Source organism: Varanus komodoensis, unplaced genomic scaffold, assembly GCF_004798865.1.
Source record: "Varanus komodoensis strain SLA01 unplaced genomic scaffold, ASM479886v1 scaffold1, whole genome shotgun sequence".
Lineage (NCBI taxonomy): Eukaryota > Metazoa > Chordata > Lepidosauria > Squamata > Varanidae > Varanus > Varanus komodoensis.
This window is the reverse complement of record NW_025335268.1, coordinates 86,129,780-86,151,296: the sequence shown is the minus strand read 5'-3', so window position 1 is coordinate 86,151,296 and position 21,517 is coordinate 86,129,780. Positions and strand designations below refer to the sequence as shown.

The window sequence follows — 21,517 nt, the reverse complement described above, 5'->3', positions numbered from 1 at the left end:
TACTTCTATAGTTTGGATGAAATGGAAGACTGTGGTTTTGAACATCCATGGGATGGAAGCTTTCACATGGCCTTTGCTTCTTGCAAACAAGAGCCTATGAGCTATGAGCCGCTGCCATTACAAGGTCTGTGATAGAGCTCCCCTCCCACAAAACTGACATGGCATCTTTGTGTGAAAGCTGTTTGGTTGCAAGTCTAATGGTGACCTTCATCCAGTCCTGAGGTGATTGTTTGGAGGCTGCCAAAAATGTGAACCGGCCCATTATTGGAGTCCTTAAAGAACATGACAAGAACTTTTCCCATCATTTCAGTGAGTGCTTATGAAAGTAAGGTGGTTGTAAATGGCATGAAACATAGTGATGATAAAATCCAGTGGTGAATAGAGTTTATTAACCTGGAATAAAATTAAATGATTCTAGCTGCAATCCTAAGCATGGTTAGGTCACTTAAACCCTACAGACCTCAGTGGGATTTAAGTAACCTGAATGTGTACAAGATTGCAGCCCTTGCCTGTACTTTTTGTAATTGAATGCAAAGGCTGAAGGAAGCATAATGACTCTACCAAGGAAGCTATTGAAAAGATTTAAATTGTCATTAAAATGGTCATTAGTTTAAGCTGAAATAAATCTCTCTCCTTTCAATAAAACAACATTTGGGAAGAAGGGAAACAGTTGCCTTGAGCACTGCTCAGTAGAATTGCTCTTCTGAACTTGAGTTTTACACATAATTATATTTTTTGAACTCTGCCACTGTACTTTCCCCATGCTCACTGCATATTCTAATTTTGGGTATATTACTCTAGAAAAATCTGTGCACAGAGGATTAAGTGTGGGTAGGTATGCATATGTTTTAATAAATAGGTACTAAATTGAGGACTCCCTGCGCCTGCCTGAATGATAAGTTCTTCCTCTGAGGTTCTTTAGATTATTCTTCCTCAGGCAACTGGGGGCATGGCCTTTTTGTTGGTGGTTCCCTAAATGGGGAATGCTTCCTCAAGGAGGCTCATTTGGTGCCAAGTGAATTCCTTTAATTTACTTCTCCATTTATTTATAATATTTGTCAAGTCTTTTATCACGGTTGCTTATTTTATCCTCTCTTTTTAATCTTACACTGCAATCCTATACCTGTTTACCTTGAAATAAAATCACCTTACGGTTTGCTGCATGGTAAATAGCTATAGGATTTCTGCCAAAATGATTTTAATTGTTTTATATTTCCCCCACTGATTTTTTTCAAAATGTGGAATATTTTAAATCATCTTAGATTATTTAAATGGCTTGTAAGGATTCAAAGATGGGGTTCAAGGACTGAAGGATGGGATATAAATACATGAATATATGTATGATTGGTTTTGTTGTTATTAGATTTGCTATAAAGTTATAAACATTTTTGGCTTGTAAATGAGATCTTCCAAAGTATTTGTAACTAAGAATGGATTGAGATTTCATTGCATTCTTTAAGGACAGTGTACTTCCATTTTTATTGTTCATTTTCATGCAACAATTTTCTAATACAAAAGAAGGAAATATAGGAGAATCCCAGGAGATGGCAGCATGCAATAACACATGAAAACTGCACAGTAACCGTAGAGCAAGGGAAGCCTATTGGAATTGCACTGGTGTCTGCGCAAAATATGCAGGCATTTTTTCTTTGAAGCAATATTTGCAAACCTCCTGAATTCTCTAAAAATATGTTTGGTTTAAATGGAACACATTGCTTTCAGATTTGTGACATATGGGCCTTTCCCAATATTTGCTATACCAACATAAACACTAAAATTGGATCACACCAACTGCAGGTGCTACTTCAGCATCATAAACCATAACAATTATTCTAGGGTTGAAGGTACTCAGGTTGTTTTTTCAGGGAAATAAAGCTGGCACTGAGATTTAGCATAGGGAGCCCATTTGAGATTGCTTTCTGGAGACCTATTGTTGCAGTTTTAGTCCTGTCCCTTTTGCCTTCTGCCCCATTCTCCACTGGAATGCATAACCGCCCCCCCCCCCCAAAAAAAACTTCTCTGATCTAGAGACCTCAGGCTGAAAGTGGGTTCCCACCCCTCACTTAGAGTGCCATTGGGGTGGGGGATAAACCCACTCCCTGTCCCCGGCAATCCCAGCCATTAGAAATTGACCAAGTTTCCATTTGGTGTATAGTTCTGCCTCTTCATCTGCACAGCACCATCTTGGTTCTGGTGGGAGACAGATGGAAAGTTTTCAAATAATTCATACATATGTAGGGTTGGATCTAAACCTCCCTTTCTGTTTCTTCCATTTGGATGCGGAAGGGGTTCCTCTTGAAGAAGGAGGAACAGAGGCAAATTTTGTTGATTTCCTGCTACAATCCTCCACCTACCTCCTGCATAAACCTCAGGAAAGACATTCTACATCATTTGGAATGGGGATAAAGTCAATAAAAGCTGGGGAACCAGAAAATGGTCAAAGGGTGGGGGAAGGTAGGTGGGGCTGGGGAAAAGAGTGTCAGAATCTGGAACATCAGTGGAAGACCAGATTTGACCGTTGGGGTTGAGGTTCTCTTCTAGAGAGTCCTTAAGTCTTTAAAGCAGATTGGGGCAGCTGGTGGGACACAGGAGATTACAGCAGAAAAGAAAGAAAGGATGGGACTTTCCTTTGCAGTGTCCTCCTTTGGTAAGATCCTATAGCTTCACCAACTGCAGGATGTTCTTTCACAAAAATAAATAACTGTGGGCATAATCAAGAGCAAGTTAGGTTTATTTAGATCCCATTGAAATCATGAGGCCTTGCTGATATGTGGATAATACAAACTTAAGTGAGATTTGCTTCCCCAGAGCCACCATAGGAATGCCTGTGTGATCTGAAAGCAATATGAACTCTTGAAAACCTTGAAAAAATTGTCCATAACTGCCTTGTGAGGTCAACAAATGCCAAGGCATTCAAAGAACATGAAAATCCACTGTCTCCTGTTAGCAGGTAGTTACACTTGCCTCTATTTTTGTACTTCTCTCTGAATATAGGAACAGGTGTCAGAGAAGATGTCTTCCTCATCTGGAAAGAGTTGGAGGAAGCCAAGAATACGCTAATACACATTCAGAGAATTCTGATAGAGTTTGGAGAGTCTGACTTGGTTACAGGTATTTTCAAAACCGTATATAGCACTTCTGGCTGCTTTGCTTCACTCATGATACTTTTGAAAATGATGCTTCTTTGTGCACCATTCACAATACATGTTGGTCGTGCTGCAGTTGTTCAACTTCCTTGCAAGCAGGTGTGCCACCCATCAAGTCCAGTATGAGACAGTGTCAGGGTAGCATATTCATCATGACATTTACAGCTCCTTGTGCTTTGAGGATTTTTTGGCTCTAATACTGTCGCAGCACAATCTTCTGTGTATCTCTTCAGAGGGAAGCCTTAAGTTCAGTAGGATTTACTGTCAGGTAAATGTATATAGGACTGAAGATAGAAGAGAAGTTATGGAACCAGAACCACCATCCAGACAGCTTCTGTGCGATCCTGCCAATTCACTTGTTCATTCATTGCATAATTTGTTTTTCGGCGCCAGGCTAAGACCTTTTTATTTAAAACTTATTTTAATTGCTAAATTGTTGACTTAATTAGGATTTTAAAATTAGCCGAGAATGCACGGGGGGGTTTTAAATTTTTTTTCTTTTAAATTGTTATATTACTATTATTTATGTATGCTTATATGTATTCTTTGTGAGCCGCCCTGAGGCTTTGTTGCGATGGGGGCGGCATAGAAATGTTTTAAATAATAATAATAATAATAATAATAATAATATCAGTTGTGAATTTAATCTTCAATTTCCAGTTTGATTCCATTTGTCCTAAGAGTTCTGAGGTCAAGTACAAGTTCGGTCAGTTTCTATTAGCAATGATGGATTTATTATTATTTTTATTATTTCATTTCTATATCACCCATAGCCAAAGCTCCCTGGGCACTTTACAACAAGTGTAACACCAAGAATTAGAAATTATTACAAATACAATTAGCATGATTAAATTTATTTATTTAAAACTTTTCTATGTTGTCACCACATGCCTCAGCATCTTGAGAAAACAAAAAAAAAAACAAAAAAAAAGCAATGGTTAATGATAAAATATTAATTTTTAAAATAGCAATTAAATAAAAAGGTTTTAACCTGGCATCAGAAGGAATATAAACTCAGTGCCAGATGCACCTCTCCCGGGAGCGCATTCCATAATCTGGGCACCACCGCAGAGAAGGCCCTGCTCTAAATTTGCATAAAGGACAATAAAAAGACAACAAAAAAGACCCAGCTGAGAATAAAAGAAAGGTACCTGGAGTGTGGTGTAGTGGTTAAGAGTGTGGGACTGGGACTCAGACAATCTGGGTTTGAGTCTCCGCTCGGCCATGGAGCCAACTGGGTGACTTTGGGCCAGTCACAGACTCTCAGCCCAACCTACCTCACAGGGTTGTTGTTGTGAGGATAAGATGGAGGAGGAGATGTAAGCTGCCTTGAGCCCTTTGTAGGAAAAAGGCAGGATATAAATCGAGAAATCAGTCAATCAATCAATCAATCAATCGAGAGGTCTTTAAGGACCTCCACTAAGAGCTATCTTAACTTGACACTGAAAAGATGACAAATTTAGTGCCAGGCAGGCCACAGCATGGAGGTTGTTCCAAAGATGGGGGTCACCACTGAAAAAGGCCCTCCCCCAGTAGCCGCCCTCTGAGCCACTCAGTAGGCTACGCATACTGTCCGGCTAGACCAGGGTTGCGAGAGACTCTCCAACAGTTATTGGGGTCCTAAGCCATGCAGGGCTTTATAGATTAATACCAGAACCTTGAATTGGGACTGGAAGCAAGCAGGCCGGAACTGGACTTATATGTTCAGACCTTTGGGTTCCAGTTATTAATCTGGCTGCCACATTCTGTACCAGTTGCAGCTTCTGAACCATCTTCACGGGCAGCCCATGTTGAGTGCATTGGAGTAATCTAATTTAGAGACCATCAGAGTATAGATTACTGAAGCCAGGATCTCCCTGTCCAGGTAGGGCCACAGCTGGGCCAGCAGTAGAAACTGGTGGAAGGCACCTGAGCCACTGATGCCACCTGAGCCTCAACTGAGGCTTTCCCTAGCTTTTATAAATTCAGTCACTCCCCCTAGCTTTATAAAGAACTTTATCTTCTTGATTAATAAGCCATTTAAAGAGTGTATTTCTTATTTACATTAAGCATTATAAGTAAATGTATATCTTACAACTTTATAAACTTTATAAGTAACTTTATAACTTGGGCTGCCTATCTATATACTCTTACCTGGGAGTAAATACCAGTGAACTCAATTACTTCTGAGTAAACCTATATAGAATTCCACTGATAGTGGCCTTATTGGGCAGAATGCTGATCTGCATCTGCCTTCAGATGGAGGTGACCACTTTATCATAGTTTCAGATGATGCATTTGAAAATGCCAACTTAGGCACAACCACCTGAAACGTCTGCTTCACCGCTTTATATAATTAGGCCAATTAAAAGAAGCAGAATTGCTATATAAAGGGGAAAAGTATGGATTTATCATGTTATAATTGATTAAAAATACCATCTTATAGACTGTAGAGTAGGGTGCTGGGTTGAGTATATTAGTTTCAGTTGAATGACAGCACCTGCTAATTTGTTTACATTTTTATAACAGCCACCAAAGCCAGCTGTTCACCATGTGAGTCAAAAGCAAAGGATTATATAAATTCCAAGGAGTGGCTACAGAAGAACGGCTTGAAAGCACAGAAGCTCACCATATCTAAAGCGTTTGGTGACTGTGCTTTTCGTCACATGGATGGGATCGTTGACATAAAAACTAAGCCAGATGATGAGTCTTTGCAAACTGATGCTGTAGGTAACCCACCTATTTTGGTCTGCTTGGTTCTTTTCTCAGCTGTAGTTTTTGTTGTGTAGAAGTTATAGATGTCCTGGTTATGCAATAAATAGGGTAGCATTCCTGAGCAAAGGACTCTTCATGTGAATTAGACTACAATTTTTAGCAAAGGCACAAGGGGTAAAGGCAAACATAGTAGCATGTTGTAGCTTAAAGCTACAATAACCAGCAACTCAGCTTTGGGAAAGGCACTGCACACTGTTGACATGGTGGAAACTGCAGAAAAACTGGGACAACATCAAATGGTCAGTAGTCATGCAAAAGAGACAAGCCAGGGAAGGAGTAGAGTGACCATCTAGGGAACCGTGGAGGATTGTATTGGCACTCCAAGTGGCCCAGATTTGATCCCAGCCCTGAGATTTCCTACCTCAGACTAAAGTTTTAAGGTGTGTTTGCAAGGGGACGATGTAAGGGCAAATTTCCCATTATTATTTTTATCTTCTATTCATAAGAACATAAGAAAAGCTACAGGTATGTTGGATGATACCAGTGGTCCATCTAGCCCAGCATTCTGTTCACACAGTCATGGACCAACTGCCCACTGGATACAAGCAGCGTATGAGAGCAACAAACCCTTCCCACCCAAATGTCCCAGCAACTGGCGTACATAGGCACACTACCTTTGATGCCAGAAGTAGCGTATAGCCTTCAGGACCACTAGTGGCCATGATAGTCTTCGCCTCCATGAATTTGTCCCATCCCCTGTAAAGCCATCCCACTTGCAGATACCACTAGAATGTAAAGAACTTGGCTCATTCAGTAAATTGCACAGAGTGTGATCTCTGCTCAGCAATGAAGAAAATAGCTCTTTTGTTATTGTGAAGAAATGGATGGTTTTATCAACGTCTTCAAATGTGTTGCCAGCTGATTGATCTAGAGCAGGGGTGGTCCTCCAACTGTTATTGGACTGCAAATTTTATCAGCCTCAAGACCTGGAGGACCACACATTAAGCATTGCTGATCTAGAAGCATAGAAAGTCTCAGGGGCTTTAGTGCTATTTCACCTTATTACAAAAACTTGAATTAGCCCTTTCAACATTAGAACAGATGTAAGAGTGGAACTTTCACTCTCACATCTGTTCTAATGTTGAAAGGGTGTAGAAATATGTGATAATACTATTCCACTCCATCAGTTGATACATTTGATAAGCAGCTATGGTTGAGGTTTATTTCTGCATTGGTACTTCCACACAGGTGCAGGTTTAACCATGCTTCATGGAGTAAAATTTCCATGCACTTTTTTATTTCTGTAGGTGACCAACAAAAAGATCATCGGTGCAAAATACTGTGACAAGTTTATGCATACATTTCTGGAAGATGGTTCCATTGTCCATATACATTTAAATGATGAAAGATGCATGCAATATGCAGATCGAATGAGGAATGCTCTTGACCAAATGGAAAAAAGGTGCTCTTAGTTTCTAATGAAATATTTTTTGTAAAGCTTTTTCTTGAACTGGAAAAAGTGTCTAAAAAGCATTTGATTCAAACAGCTATGAACACCAAGGTACTATGATAAACTAGTATGAAATATTCTAATTTTGCTTTAAAACTATTTTAATTAACATCTTAAAATATGCCCTACATATAACAATTAATGCAGTTATCAGAGTGTCTTAGTTGAAATGCATTATAGACTAGGTGTGCCTGTTCATTCACAAAGGCCCATCACCAAAAACATTTTATTCAATGCCTATCAAAATCCAAATGATTTCAAATTTAAAATGGCCCACTCTTCATCGTTATTACTCTATTTTCCATGAACACCCCCGTGAAATGGTTGATTGTGGTGCTTCAAACATGCCTTTATGTATGCATACATTTGAGGTCCCCACAGGGCATGGGGAAGTTAGCCATGTTATTGGAGGTAACAACTCCAGGTTGGTGAAAATTACTTTTATGATATTTTATACCAAAACATCATCTGTTCAAATATCCATTATTCATTTTATTGAGAAGTTTTTGAATTGGTGCATGAGTAATTTATCAGGAGTTTGTGAAATTATGCAAGATTTATTTCTTTATTTAGTGCAGTGTGGTGTGATGGTTACAGTGTTGGACTTTGGGTTCTAGAACTGGGTTCTAGTCCCTACTCAGCCATGAAGCTCACTGGGTGACTTGGAGCCAGTCACTCACTCTCAGCTTTCTTACAGATGGTTGTTGTGAGGATAAAATGAAGCAATGCTAAGCAACCTTAGTACTTCACAAGAGGGAAAAAGGTGGGATATAAATCCAATGCAATAATATGACATTTATATCTCACCTTTACTCCAGGATGCTCGAGAAGAATACATAGTGTGCCAGCCTCATGGTGCACTCACACCAGGATTGCTTTGCATATTCCCTGCCCATGTCCAGCACTCTAACCCAGCCTTCCCTACAAATGATTTTGCACTACAACCCCCAGGATTTTTAACCATTGACCATGCTGGCTGGGAATGCTGGGAGATGTAGTCCAGTTCATCTGAAAGATGTCTGGTTGAAGAAGATTGCTAGGATAACTATGCCATACTTCCTTTGCTTGAACATGGGGAGATACTGGATACCATTCTTGTATCCACAACTCTACCCCTTAGTATAAACAATAACCTTTTAAAATATTTACATATTTAAATTTTGTTTTTGATAGTAACCTCATTTTTAAAAATATTTGATTTCTGTATGAGATTGGTAAAGTGCTTTTTATGAGCTCAGAAGAATTAAAAAATGGCCAGGTGACCATTCTGCACAAGAATTCTCTCTTGTGCTTCTCATTTCATCTGAAAAGTATTTTTGTATAGGCTTCAGGAGGTGAAGCAAGGAAGTCGGGCACTCTTTGGGGAAATAGCAGAAGATCACATCTATATTCTGGTTGATACATCTCACTCTATGAAAGACAAGCTGCCAGTGGTGAAAGAGAAACTATTTCAACTCATACAGGTGAGTGACAGCTGAGATTTCAGAGGCATGGGTTGTGATTCAGAATGAATGCATACAAATATAATAATTACACCTCCCTCCTTCTACCCTGCTGCACAAGAATATAGAAATCTCCCTTGCTCTGGTGGGTCCAATATTTTCTACAATGGCTAGACGTAATTTTCCACAGTTTGCAGACTGGAGTTTTTCCCAGTTCTCCCTGGAGTTGCCAGGACTTGGAACTTTGAACCTTCTCTGTGCAAACCAAGGGACAAGTGGTGGTATCATGATAAAGTGGATCCAATATTTCTCAGAGACACTGAGGAAGCATTACAATCTCCACTAATGCATCAATGTTAATGTAGTTTCTAGAAGAGTGGAATCTACTCCTGTAGTGATTGCTTTTCAAGTATAGCAAGACAAAACATTTTTAAAATTGTGATGTTTTTTCATATGATTGAGAATTCAGCAGTGCTTTTTCTTGCAGGAACAACTGCAAAACAAAACAAAATTTAACCTCATTAAATTTGATGCTGATGTAGTCGCTTGGAAAGAGCAACTTGCCAATGTTAATAAGCAGAATTTGGAGAATGCTTTACTTTGGGTAAAGGAACTTCAGGTAAATATAGGAAAGAACTTTAAGAATATAAAACTGACCTAGGTTGTTTCTAGATGTCCTGTCCTCCCAATCCTGTAAACTTCTTTTTTTTTGTCAATAAAGTTTTGTATTGTGCAAATCCTTGAAAGTAGTAAGGCACAACTTAGGCTATTTGCATCAGTAATTCTGTAATCAGTTTCTGAATTTTCCATGTCATTATTGGAATCTAGCACTCATGCTTGCTCAAAGGTACACTTGGTTTAAAATGGCTCCATTCTGTCTTGTGTTATCATGCAGTTGTGAGAGAAGAGACCTGACTGAGATGTTACATTCCTGTTCCAGTTCAAGGTCTCACTGGGAATGCTCTGCTTGTTCTCCCTGCTCTCTTGCTTGGCCTTTCTTAATCCAAGACTTCCTGGGTAGTAGTACTCAAGCATCATTCTGTTCAATCTCCAAGGAACTTGGGGTGGTCTACAAGGGTCCCTCTACTCCCATTTTAACTTTACAACAATGCTGTGGAGTCAGTCAGGCTGAAACATAGACTTGCTTTGTGACTGATGTGGGGATTTGAACCCATGGCCTCCTCAGTCCTCTTTCAGTATTCCAGCCATAACTCTGTGTTAGCTTATTTGTCCCCTTCTTATCACACACTCCTTTCTTAGCACAAGACTTCCTGGTATGTCAGACCATGGTTTGCTGTGATGTCGCACCAGGAAGTCTTGGTTTCCCTGTTCCATCAAACCAGAATCATTGTGGTTGGCAATCCTAGTTTGTAGGGAGACCTCAAACTGAAGTTTCTGGTTTAGGTGTCACAGAAAGCTGGTTTAACACAGCATGGAAGCATGGAAAGCCAGGTTCATGAGGTGAGGAGGCAGCATGGGGGAGTAAGGTGCATGCCAGTAAATTGATCTGTTTATTGGAACATGAATGTGAAATCTGAAACAGGCCATTGAGTCTCAAAGAGTTTTCAATATCATGTGTGAAATTATATTTAATTGCAGCCCCGTTACACACCTATATATTTCTTGGGAAGTGTTGCTGAAGCAATAATTTGCATTTCCCTTTCTCTCTCCATTGAAGAAGAGCTGTGAATATCATCCTGCTGTATTTTCTCTCCCCAGTCTCTTTAGTTCTGTAGTTGAGTAACAGAGCAGGATGGAGTGAATAATATTCAAGAGTAGGGTCAGCGATGGGGCTTTTGTGGCCTTGATAGAGTTTGGCTTTCCGGAATGTGGGAGTTCACATTTTGCTAATAAGCCAGAAGTTCCTTACCCCTGTTGTACAGGAACAGGAAGTATTCAGGAATGCGATTATTGGCTGCATGACAAAGTAACACAAATGCCAGTGATGCTCCATTAAATCCGAATACCTAGCAGCAGTCTTCTACTTACGGTTCCTCCCCTTCCATACACACACATTACAGCAGTTTACAGAGATGACTCTATGCTACACATTGGTATTTGTGTCTATCAATTTCAACTAGATAAATTAGTTTAAGAACTTATTGAATATTAAAACATAGAACCACAGAATAGTAGAGCTGGAAGGGGCCAGAAGGCCACCGGGTCTAGCCAATTTATCACTTACGTTTATTTAACTGTTGCTCATTCTGTGATTTAGACTACATGAAGACTGAATTAGACATGAAGTCATTCCCCTAAACAAGCTAAGTGTGGTGCACCTTACCAACATATTTGGCACATAGACTTGACAAACCATTCCACAAATTTGGCACTATTAATGACTTCATTGTTCTCTATTGTTTTGTAGGTTGGAAGTTCTACAAATACCCTGAAAGCACTTCAGCTTGCCTTTTCTGATAGTAACACTCAAGCCATTTATCTCCTTACTGATGGGAGACCTGATCAGGTAGCTATGGAAGAAGCAAACCATGTCAGGGCAGTGTGATGATGTAACACTGGTAATATGACAAAGCATAGGCTTTATGTGGACCTAGGATGGCCAAACCGGGTCTAACCTGGCAGTTCAAGGAAGACACAGGCCTTTGTCTCCTCCTCATCTTTTGTTCCAGCCACATACTGGAACCATGAGAAATTGGGAGGAGGTCATGGTGGCAGTGGAGAGAGCAGAGGAAGCATGAATTTTCAGTCTCCGAAGTATGAAGTTCCAAAAACAGGTGGCTGGGAGCCAGGAGGGAATGGCATGAGGTTCCTGGGTGAACTGTGGCTAGCTGCAGCAGTGATGGTTGTGGGATGACCAAGACAATAGTAGAGGTGGGTCAGCTGAGGAGGGGAAGCAGCAATGAGTGGGGCACTGCATGCATGTGTGGAAGGCTAAGAAGGAAGGAAGGAGAAATAGCTTAGGTATGGGAGCAGATGGGGAAGATGAAGCTGCAGCAAATGGCTGAGGGAGGTGGGTATTGCGGAAGGCAAGTACATAGTTGATTTTAGTGGGGCATCAGGGAGGGAAATAGCATGATGGCAAAGCCAAAGCTCTCAGGCTGAAATGAGATTTCACACAAAATGCAGGGATGCTGCTATAAACATTCAGCTCCCCGTCTCTGACATCTCGTAGAATGGACCTCACATTGTGATGCCAAGGTGTTCCTTATTTCCCTTCCTAGAATCAGTAGCAACCACAATATATGGCTGGGGCAGGTTGTGGGGAATAATATATCATAACATCACAACTGAATGTCATGCATTCTGTTGGACATGATGGATACACAGTGGGGAGCTGGATGGGGAACTTCTGTCTTGCCTCATGAAGGTATATTTGTGCTTTGGAAGTTTTTACCATGTAAACTGTAAGCCAGGCTTCTCCAGTCTGGTGCCTTCCTGGTCAAAACACAACCAACATGGTTCAACCTATTTTCAAAACATCCCCTTAAAATGCTTGCCTGCTTCTGAGAGAAGGTTAGTGGTATTTTAGCTCTACAGGTTGTAATAGATTACTATGTTAAAATCCTGGTGTGTTATTTTTAATTCTTGAGATTCATTCCCCTCTCTTTCTCTTGCTCCCTCCCTGTATCTTCTGCTATTGTTATAGTATGATTTTGTTTTGTTCTATCATCACTCTAGCCTCAAAATGATTCATGGGCAACCCATGAGTCCAGGCTTGCATCTAATGACAACACATGTTTTAAACTAAGCAGAGTTCACAAACCAACACACCATGGGCTCACACATCGCAACAACCCAGAATTCAATAATTCTCCTTTATGTAAACATTGACTTGGTTTTCATGACACAATAAGCGATGACAACTACAAAGCCATGGTAGTTTAGTACATTGTCTGAACTCAGCACGATACCAACAAGCGTACCGTCCAAAAAGTAACATTGCAGTATCTTGCAAATCCCAGTTTGGAAATGCTTGAGAAAACCGGGGGTGTGGGAAACAGCCTTGGCAATGGAGTCTTTGCATTTTTGAGAGGAGAGTTATGTGGTCTTGCGCTACCCTCCCTTTTCCCAGTGAGCATAACCAGAGGGATAGCGGCCCCTAAAAAAAGCAAAGGCCAAGCAAAAAGGTGTCTGGAGGGGACATCCTCCCTCAATTCTCCCCTTCTTTGAAGCATGTTCCCAAGGTTTGGGTGGTCACCTCATTGGGAACATAATGGAAGGCTTGAAAGCCCAAGTTCTTATTTTTTTAAAATTCTTTAAAGATGAAATTCAAGCTGGAGTGAACCCAAAAGGGTTTGTCTTTGTGATGGGGAGGGTGGGAATCTTGAACTCTGGTGGGGGGGGGGGGAGTAGAGAGTCATTCTCGTGCCACATGTGGGTATCTGATTGAGGGGGGGCATCTAATTGCAAAGAAGCCACCCCACCATAACTAATTAAGCCAAAGGCTTAGATGTGCAAACTTTCCCATCATGTGCAAACTTGGCCATAGTTTGAAGGTAATTGATCTTTTAATTGATTCTGCCTTAATATATTTCTTTTCCCTTTCCTTTTCAGCCCCCCAATACAATTTTAGCCCAACTAGAACTTAAGAGGAACATTCCCGTTCATACTATTTCCTTTAATTGTGATGATACCAGAGCTAACAAATTTTTACATGAGCTGGCCAGTGAGACAGGTGGACGGTTTCATTACTATCACATTCGTTTGAGGGACCCTGATGCTCCAAAACCTTTTGAGGCAAGTCTTGACTGCTTAAAACTGTAACCCTATGAGTGTTTCCCTTCCTTATGAGTATTACAGTAAGTGCAGATGAAATATGTTATTGCACCAAATTCTTTAGAAAGGATTCTGTAAATTGCATGTTTAAAAGCATCCTTGTGTGATGCAAAATGGACAGAAGAGGGATCACAGCTAGTGGAGACAGTTTCTGCTCTTTCTCTTTGCTTTTGTGACTGACCATGTGCTTGGAAAGAGCAGATGAGGAGGAGGAGAGCAAGGGGGCTTTGCAACTGGAAGGGGATAAAACAAGTCTCCACCCTAAGTTGTGGGCCTTGGCAGGGGCCTAGCAATGCTGAGTCCTGATGCTGACTTTCTGTTATATCCAGCCTGGATGTACTGATGTCTACTATGAATGCCTGCAAAGAAGTTGCTTGCACTGGAAATGGATTGACTAGCCTTTAGGTTAGGTTGATTTTAGGTGTGGAAAATCAAGGCACTTAGATTAAATTTTCAGGAAAGATCTGATTTACCTGCTACTTCTCTCTGTCTGTCTCTCTCTGTCCATGTCTGTTTGAAACCCACCAAACAGTTCTCCCTGGTTTGTTTATGACTAGTTGGCTTCATTCTCCTTGCTAGTAATAGAGTAATATGGTGCTGGAATGACAGATACATGTTTTACTTTAACTTTGGGATTCTTATTAATGACAGAAACTGGAAATAGTAAGAAATGTGTGTAGTTATTAGGTTGCTAGGGTGTATCTATAACCTATATCCAAGAAAATGAAGTAACAGTATGATAACAAGGATGTATTAATGTTAGTCTCCTAAGATTTGCAAAAAAAGTTAACTCCAGCATTGTCCATCATAGTCGTCTTATCAAATAAGTATCTTTAGTACAGCTAAAAGTCATATGAATTTTCATCCAAAAGTTTTCTGCTATGGGATATTTTGTTTTTGTCAAATCTTTGGGTTAAAATGACACTTTTAAGAAGGGTTCAGGTTTTACCAGAAAAGGTTGACTGGAAATGAACACTAGAAAATAGAACATCAGAAAAAGAGGCATTGAAAATATAGAAATCTGAGGGGAAATTATTTCAACAAACCAGTTTCAACTTATTCAGAACGTTCCTGTTGTTACTGCTAGAATTATTATGCAAGTTTATTATCTGGTTTCAAGTGGACTCAGATTATGAATAAACTGTATATCTAATTCCAGAGGCCATTTTTTTTAAATTTTGGCAGTGTGAGGATATATACCTACTTAAAAAAGAGATTGAACGAGGAGAAGAAGAACTGAAGAAAATACAGACCTTTTGCACTGACAATGTATTGATGGATTTTTTTAATGGAGCAAAAGTCCTTCATGATAAGTATGCCTTTCTTTTTATTGCCTTTCTGATTTGCACCACTCTTTGGCTACCTTTTATATGTTTTGGCTTGGCTGAAAAGATCTGTGTTGCACAAGGATATATTTCATTCTGAAGAGGTTTAAAAGAAACACAGTAGTGTGCCTTGGGAAGAAGGGACTTTCTCTTTATAGAGCGAAAAATGAAAAGGGTTCTGCTCCTGATATTTAATTAGTGTGTGCACTGCAAACTAATAATGAATTGGAAAATATAGTGCTCAACTGAAACATGTGAATAAATACTTTAGGAGGCAGTGGAATGAGCCTCTATATATGCTTGCCAATTTATTTTGTTTTTCATCCCAGGGTTGATTCACTCCACTCCTGTCAATGGCTCATCTTCCCCTTTGCTTTGCTCTCTGCTCCTAGTTTGGTTCATTCATCACAAGCACATGCTGCTACTTTTAATGCCACCACAGATGCGGAAACTGTGGATTGAACACTGATGTGCAATGTCTCCTTTGGCAGGGGGCGGGGGGCAGGGGCAGACAGAGGATTCTGTTGCTCGCGCAGAGAGCCACATGCCCAAAGAATAAAAAAGCTGCTACAAAGGGAATGATTATGTGCATTATCCCTCCATCATTTTCTTCTTGGAGAAATGTTCCATTCACATCCACACACAAAGCTGTTTTATTCACTTGCAGCATGTCTGATTTGCTTCAAGACTAACTGCACATTGGAAAAACAAAGGCCAAGAAAAACACTCAGTTTCCTTGGACTTCCCCATTTATGAGTTTCCTGTTAAGTGGATGCCTTTTTGGTACTGTTTTTGTTGTCCAGGATGCAGAATTTACACCAAACACTTTAAGCAACAAACAGTAGTTCACTTAATCAGTTTTCCCCAGTGCATGTCAAGGACAAACATGACCTCCATGTTCTGAATGTGCACTTTTTCAGACTTCACGCTTCCCAGAAGGGCTTCTGCCAGTTGTGTTTGTATGCGCCCGTTGGCACAGATCATGACTTGTCTGTTTCTTAAACAGACATCGCAGGCAGCCTTTCACTGCAACCCCAGTAACCATGCCAGTTGAGGGACTGAATCCCCCATCTCCAGATAGGCCCTATTCTGCCTCCGAAGAGCCAGCATCAGCTCCACCACAGCCTGGTATGGATCGAGGTCAGGCACGCTCTGAGAGTCCAGCTAGAAAGAAGAATGCTTTATATGCAGGTAAAAGAGACTACAAGATTACTCAGTAAAACATCTCCCCTCTCTGATGTATGTTGGGCAGAAACATCCTTCTACTTCACGTTAGTTGACACTGTTTGCTGCGGTCCTTGGAAATCCTGGGAGCTTTTGGCCAGACAAGGAATGGAAAAAACCCCCAAAAACGTCTGAGTGAAATCCAGGAAGGACCCTGGTTCAGGCACTCTAATACTGCCAGGACCATTTGTAGTTTATTCTCTGACATATGGCTAATGATTATGGGTGATTCCCCCAGAATAAATATTCGTGCTGAGGGGAAACAGATTATTTCTTTACTTTCTTTCAACTGAAGTTCTTCTGTATTAGATTTCAACCTACAGAATCCTGTATATTCCTTGCACAAGTGGAACTTACTCTCAGATAAATATATATAGGATCGCACTCCAACTCCGCAACTTTCAAATTTCTAATACATGCTTAAAAATAAGCAAAAAACATTCAAAATTGGAGGTTGAAGAATACAAATATTAATACATTTGGCTTCGGGGAAGTATAGAAAATATATTAAGACAGCTGTATGCTTATTAATGAGCACTTTTCTTGGACAACACCTGTCTGAATGCTGGTAAGTTTGGCATTTTGAGAATCAAAGTAGCCATTTGATTTGCCACCTAGTTATTTACTTGTTTATATATATATATATATATATATATTTCTTTTTGCAGAACAAACAAAGAGTAGTATGCTTAGGACCCTACGCTTTGCACCAAAGTCTTCTGAACAAAGTCAAAATGGAAAGGCATCTCCTGAAAGAAAAGGCAAGCTATGGAAATGAATATAGTTCTTCTATTTCTGCAGTTCTGACACTTGTGTGAACTTCATTCACCTTCTACCTGCCATTCTCCTCCTTTGATGCCCATTAATTTCTGCACAAAAACTACAGGGATTTAACAATGTATTCAACTGTACCTTGTACTCTGTGGAAAATCAAACACTCTGTTGATCACTGTGTTGATCCTAAAGTCATCTTAGTGCAGCTGTGCATTGAGAAAGGTGAACACGAGCCAAGCTTTATCGCTTTAGAACAGTGGGTAGCTTGAGATGGTCTGGGTACCAATTTACGTCTACCAGAAAAAACCAAGGACTACCCGTTCTCCTGCCCTTGGCACTGCTGCATTGCTACTGCTTGGCACTTTGTACATATTCCATGTTTGTACAAATTGCAGAAAAGTTATTACTGTTGCTGTCGCTACGATAGTGCATTTATATCCCACCTTTTTTCCTCTTGTTAGGAACTCAAGATAGTTTATACAGATCTCCACGCCATTTTATTCTCACAATAACCTTGTGAGGTAGGTTAGGCTGGGAGCGAGTGACTGTCCCAGTGTCATCCAGTGAGTCTCTGGACTGAAGGGGACTAGAACCTGGATCTCCTGAAGAAGGTTTTCCCCTTTCTCAGCCCCTCTGCATGGGAGAGGAGGAATGTAAAGAAAAAAGTGCCTGGGTTGGAAGGCCTGGGCATGACGGTCCTAGTGTAGATTGTGGCTGCAAGTGCTTGTATGAAAGTGAAAGAAGTTATGATCCTTTTGTTCCATTGTGGCACCTCAATTGGGGAGTGACTTCCCTAGAGGGGCTTTCCTGGCAGCTACATTGTAATCTTTTCTGCACCAGGTCGAGATCTTATTTTCCCAGGCAATTTAGTTTTCCAGTTTCCAATGTTCTTAAATCAGTCACTATATTTTAAATCCCTGCACTGCTGCAGTTTTCTTTTTTAGTTTTATATTGTAACTTTAAACTTTTAAAGCTTTACATTATGTTTTATTGTACTGCGTACTATTGCTTTAATAGTTGTGAACCACCCAGAGAGTTTCTGCTCTTAAGTGTCATAGAAGTGTCCCAAATAAGTAAGTGTGTGACGCATTTATCATACCACATAGTTTAGCTCTCAGTAGGTGGTGTGAGACAAGCTGCAGCCTCTCAGTCTAAGACAAGCCATAATGTTGGACTGTTGCAAGGATGAGTGAATGAATATAAGAAATGCTGAAATGTCAGTTTGTTTAATGTAAGTATTTTTTAGTCAGTGCTTTTAGTGGTTGGCCTGAAAGATCATATGAAGGTCAGGAACAAGACCTAGAGTTGAGGTGTGTATATATATATGCACATTCCTGATTTGGGTTCTGGTGTTCCTTGTGGGACACAGAGAGAAATAAGAGTTGTGTGATCCCTCCAGGTCCCAGCAAAGTGCCCTCCACCTCAGCAGCCATTGGTTTCTTCTGCTCTGGCTTGAGCTGTACGTGCTCCTGGGTCAGGCCTAGATTTTTTACCTGGGTAAAGGCGTTTTGGCCCCACTGATGCAGCTTTTTAGAGAACCTCCGTGCCCTCTACAGCTTCCCTGCCGATTCACCAGTGTATCTTCTTTCAAGGTCTTGTGTTTGTCCTTCTAGTGCTGGTCCCATCCTGATGGCACCTATATTGCCCAGCACCCTGAGTTCCTGACAAACCATGCCTCTGTTCTGACACATGCACAAAACCATGTAATCTTGTTTTAACATTTCCTCTACAGAACGGAAGACATGCAAAACTGGGAAAAATATGGATAAAGAGTAAGTCTGTCAGTCTATTTAACTAGTGATTCTGTATGCAATGATTTTTTCCCTTCGTGGGAAAATATATCTTACTCATTTGATCACTTATTCTTTGTCCTGCTCTCTCTCTCTCTCTCCCATAAGCCCTTTAGATATCCCTTCAGCTCAATGGTTAAAGAATCATGGCTTGGTTGCTAGGCGACTCACCATAATGGATGCCTTAGCCCCCACCGCTGTTCCTCGCACCACTAAATACATTCCAATTCTGGACAAACATGTTGTTTCAAAAGTATTCGATGATGTGAGTCTCTTTTTATGTTTTTCCAGGAGAAATTCCAAATTAGCAACCGTCTCTGAATGCAAGTATCACATAATTGTATGATCAAGTATTCCAGCATACAGTTAGCACTGTGCTGAACATCCATCCCCCCATTTTATTTTGAGGTCTGATGGAGACGTGTGTAGAAGCAGTCCCTTATAAAACTTACAGTATAAAGTCTTCAATTTTGAGAATGTATTATTTCTTTTGTCTGTTGTTGCTTTTGTGCCATTCCTTTTCTTCTCCCTGAATCAGTCATATGAGTGTTCAAATATAATGAATAGGAATGGCACAAAAGCCATTCAAGATATTTTGTAGCCAATCAAATTTGACTTTGTGATTACATTCCCGGGGGCAAATTGTATTGTTGTGTTTGCAATTCTATTTTGATGCATTGCTTAATTATTAATGTTTTACATATTGATGATTATGATGATTATATCTTGAGTCTCATTTCTTTGGTAGAAAGGTGGAGTACAAATCAAATAAATAAAATCATTTGAGAGAGCAGGTGAAAATTTTTGTAGGCATTGCTGAAAATACCTATAAAAGATTGTGCGTGTGTACATGCCTTTTGATCTTGCAAAAAATAAATAAATCCATGAAATAGTGAATGGAGACCTTCTCTCAGCAACTCAGTTCTGATGTCTGCCGTTTGTTTTCTGGAGAATTACATAGTGTCATTCCAAGAGACATTCTGCTGAAAAAATGGAACCCAGAGTGGTTAGCTGGATGGCTGCCTTCGTATTATGCATGCCCTCAAAATGTGGACGAGGCGAAGCGGTTTTGCCCCCATTTCTACAATCCACCCACTACCATATGTGCTTTGGAAGTGATTCCCACCGCTTGCCAGCAGGTGGCAATGCGCAGCCACAGAGGGTTCAAAAACTGACTTTGAGTGATAGTCACTAATGTTGCTTGTCCTGGCACTGGCATGCCACAATTTGTACTCAGCAGGAAAAGAGATCAGGCTCTGCTGGATAATTGAATTTTTAAGGCATGAATATGGTCTCTAAGGTACTTTAAATACTAACAATGAAGGACACCGTGAGTGCTGTGCAACATAGGCTGTACAATAGTGCAACCATGAAAACTGGTCAGTATTTCCTATGAGGTTAGCCCAATTTATTTTTCATTTGCATAATATGATTGTATAATGCCTTTCTGTCAAAGATCTCAAGGTGGTCCTTAGTTGAAAGGGTAGACGTGGATCTGATAGACAATAGTACTAGAGGAGAAAGGGAATGGGGAGGAAAGAGAAAAATTAGCACCTCCAGATACTCGCTGCCACCAATCTTACAGAGAGCAGCTGGTTAGGCTACTGAGAGAGGATATTTGGGTAGGGGAGGAGTCAGATGGCAGCTCAGGTGGATGGAAGGAGCAAAGGAGGGTGGTTTGGAGACAGGTGTTCCAAGTTCAAACACTTAACTCTGCTCTGAATACCGTTTCCCCCAAAATAAGACCTAACTGAAAAACAAGCCCTAGCATGATTTTTCAGGATGCTTGTAATATAAGCCCTACCCCAAAAACAAGTCCCAGTTAAGATCGTCAGCCAGATGGGCACATTTAGTACGTCTGTTGCAACACAATTCGAGGTTTGGAGAGTTATGACGATGTTCCAGAAGAAGATGACATGGCTGTATTTGAATAAATGTAGCTTTTTGTACATGAATAAATGTAGATTGTTATACATGAAAAAATAAGACATCACTTGAAAATAAGCCCGAACACATCTTTTGGAGCAAAAATTAATATAAGACCTGGTCTTATTTTGGGGGAAATACAGTATTACTGAATGATAGTGATCCAGGGCTTGGGAATGTGTGACTCTCCAGAAATTGTTAGATGGCAACTCCCATCATCCCTCTTCATTACCTCTCTTGGCTAAGGATGATGGGAGTTGCAATCCAAGAACATCTGGAAGACACATATTTCCCACCCCTGCCCTGCACCAAACTGCATTCCTTCCCCAGTATGAGGACCTGGTTAAAAATTGTAAGTAACTCTGTCTATTGAAAGTAAAATCAAATACAAAATTGAAACATGTTTCCTTCCCACTTATTTTTCATTTGGCATATGATTTTTCTTCCACCCCAAGCCACCCAAGAAAAGCATCGATCTTAATCTTACTGAAAATGTAATTAGGGTGCAGGTGGGGAGGGCATGGCATGATAAGCTAGTTCAAAGCAGAATAGATGTGTATCTACAGTCACTGTCTGAACCATAGGATATATTTGACACTCTTAGAAGGTGTAGCGGTAGGTTTCCTTACCTTAGCAGACGGACTTTTACATGAACTCCTACCATCTCAAGTAAAGCTGATGGCTTCAAAGGGGAGACCCTTCTTAGTGGTGGTGGCCCACTTATTATTCATTGTTTTTTATGAAGAAGCCCACCTGTTGCTCCCATTGTTATCCTGTGTATTTCCCAGGTTTTCAGTTCCTTTATTAGCATTGTTACTGTTTTATACTGCTTGAGTTTTACTATCTTATTAGTCATTGATTTATAATTACTTGCACTTTAACTATTTTTATTGTAAATGGCCCCGAGCATTTATTAAATTAAAGGACAGTATATAATTACAGGCAGTCC

General features: G+C 40.3%; 1 protein-coding gene across 1 annotated transcript in view; it reads left to right on the top strand.

Moving 5' to 3' along the window:
* The window catches only part of VWA3B (von Willebrand factor A domain containing 3B), a 77,782-nt gene that overhangs the window by 33,389 nt on the left and 22,876 nt on the right, over positions 1 to 21,517 (top strand). The window contains exons 9-20 of the mRNA XM_044433396.1: positions 2,995 to 3,111; positions 5,655 to 5,851; positions 7,148 to 7,302; positions 8,675 to 8,813; positions 9,280 to 9,411; positions 11,161 to 11,259; positions 13,308 to 13,490; positions 14,715 to 14,842; positions 15,861 to 16,045; positions 16,747 to 16,839; positions 18,585 to 18,624; positions 18,751 to 18,907. Of these exons, the coding sequence (XP_044289331.1) occupies positions 2,995 to 3,111; positions 5,655 to 5,851; positions 7,148 to 7,302; positions 8,675 to 8,813; positions 9,280 to 9,411; positions 11,161 to 11,259; positions 13,308 to 13,490; positions 14,715 to 14,842; positions 15,861 to 16,045; positions 16,747 to 16,839; positions 18,585 to 18,624; positions 18,751 to 18,907 (1,625 nt within the window). The remainder of the gene's footprint in view (positions 1 to 2,994; positions 3,112 to 5,654; positions 5,852 to 7,147; positions 7,303 to 8,674; positions 8,814 to 9,279; positions 9,412 to 11,160; positions 11,260 to 13,307; positions 13,491 to 14,714; positions 14,843 to 15,860; positions 16,046 to 16,746; positions 16,840 to 18,584; positions 18,625 to 18,750; positions 18,908 to 21,517) is intronic.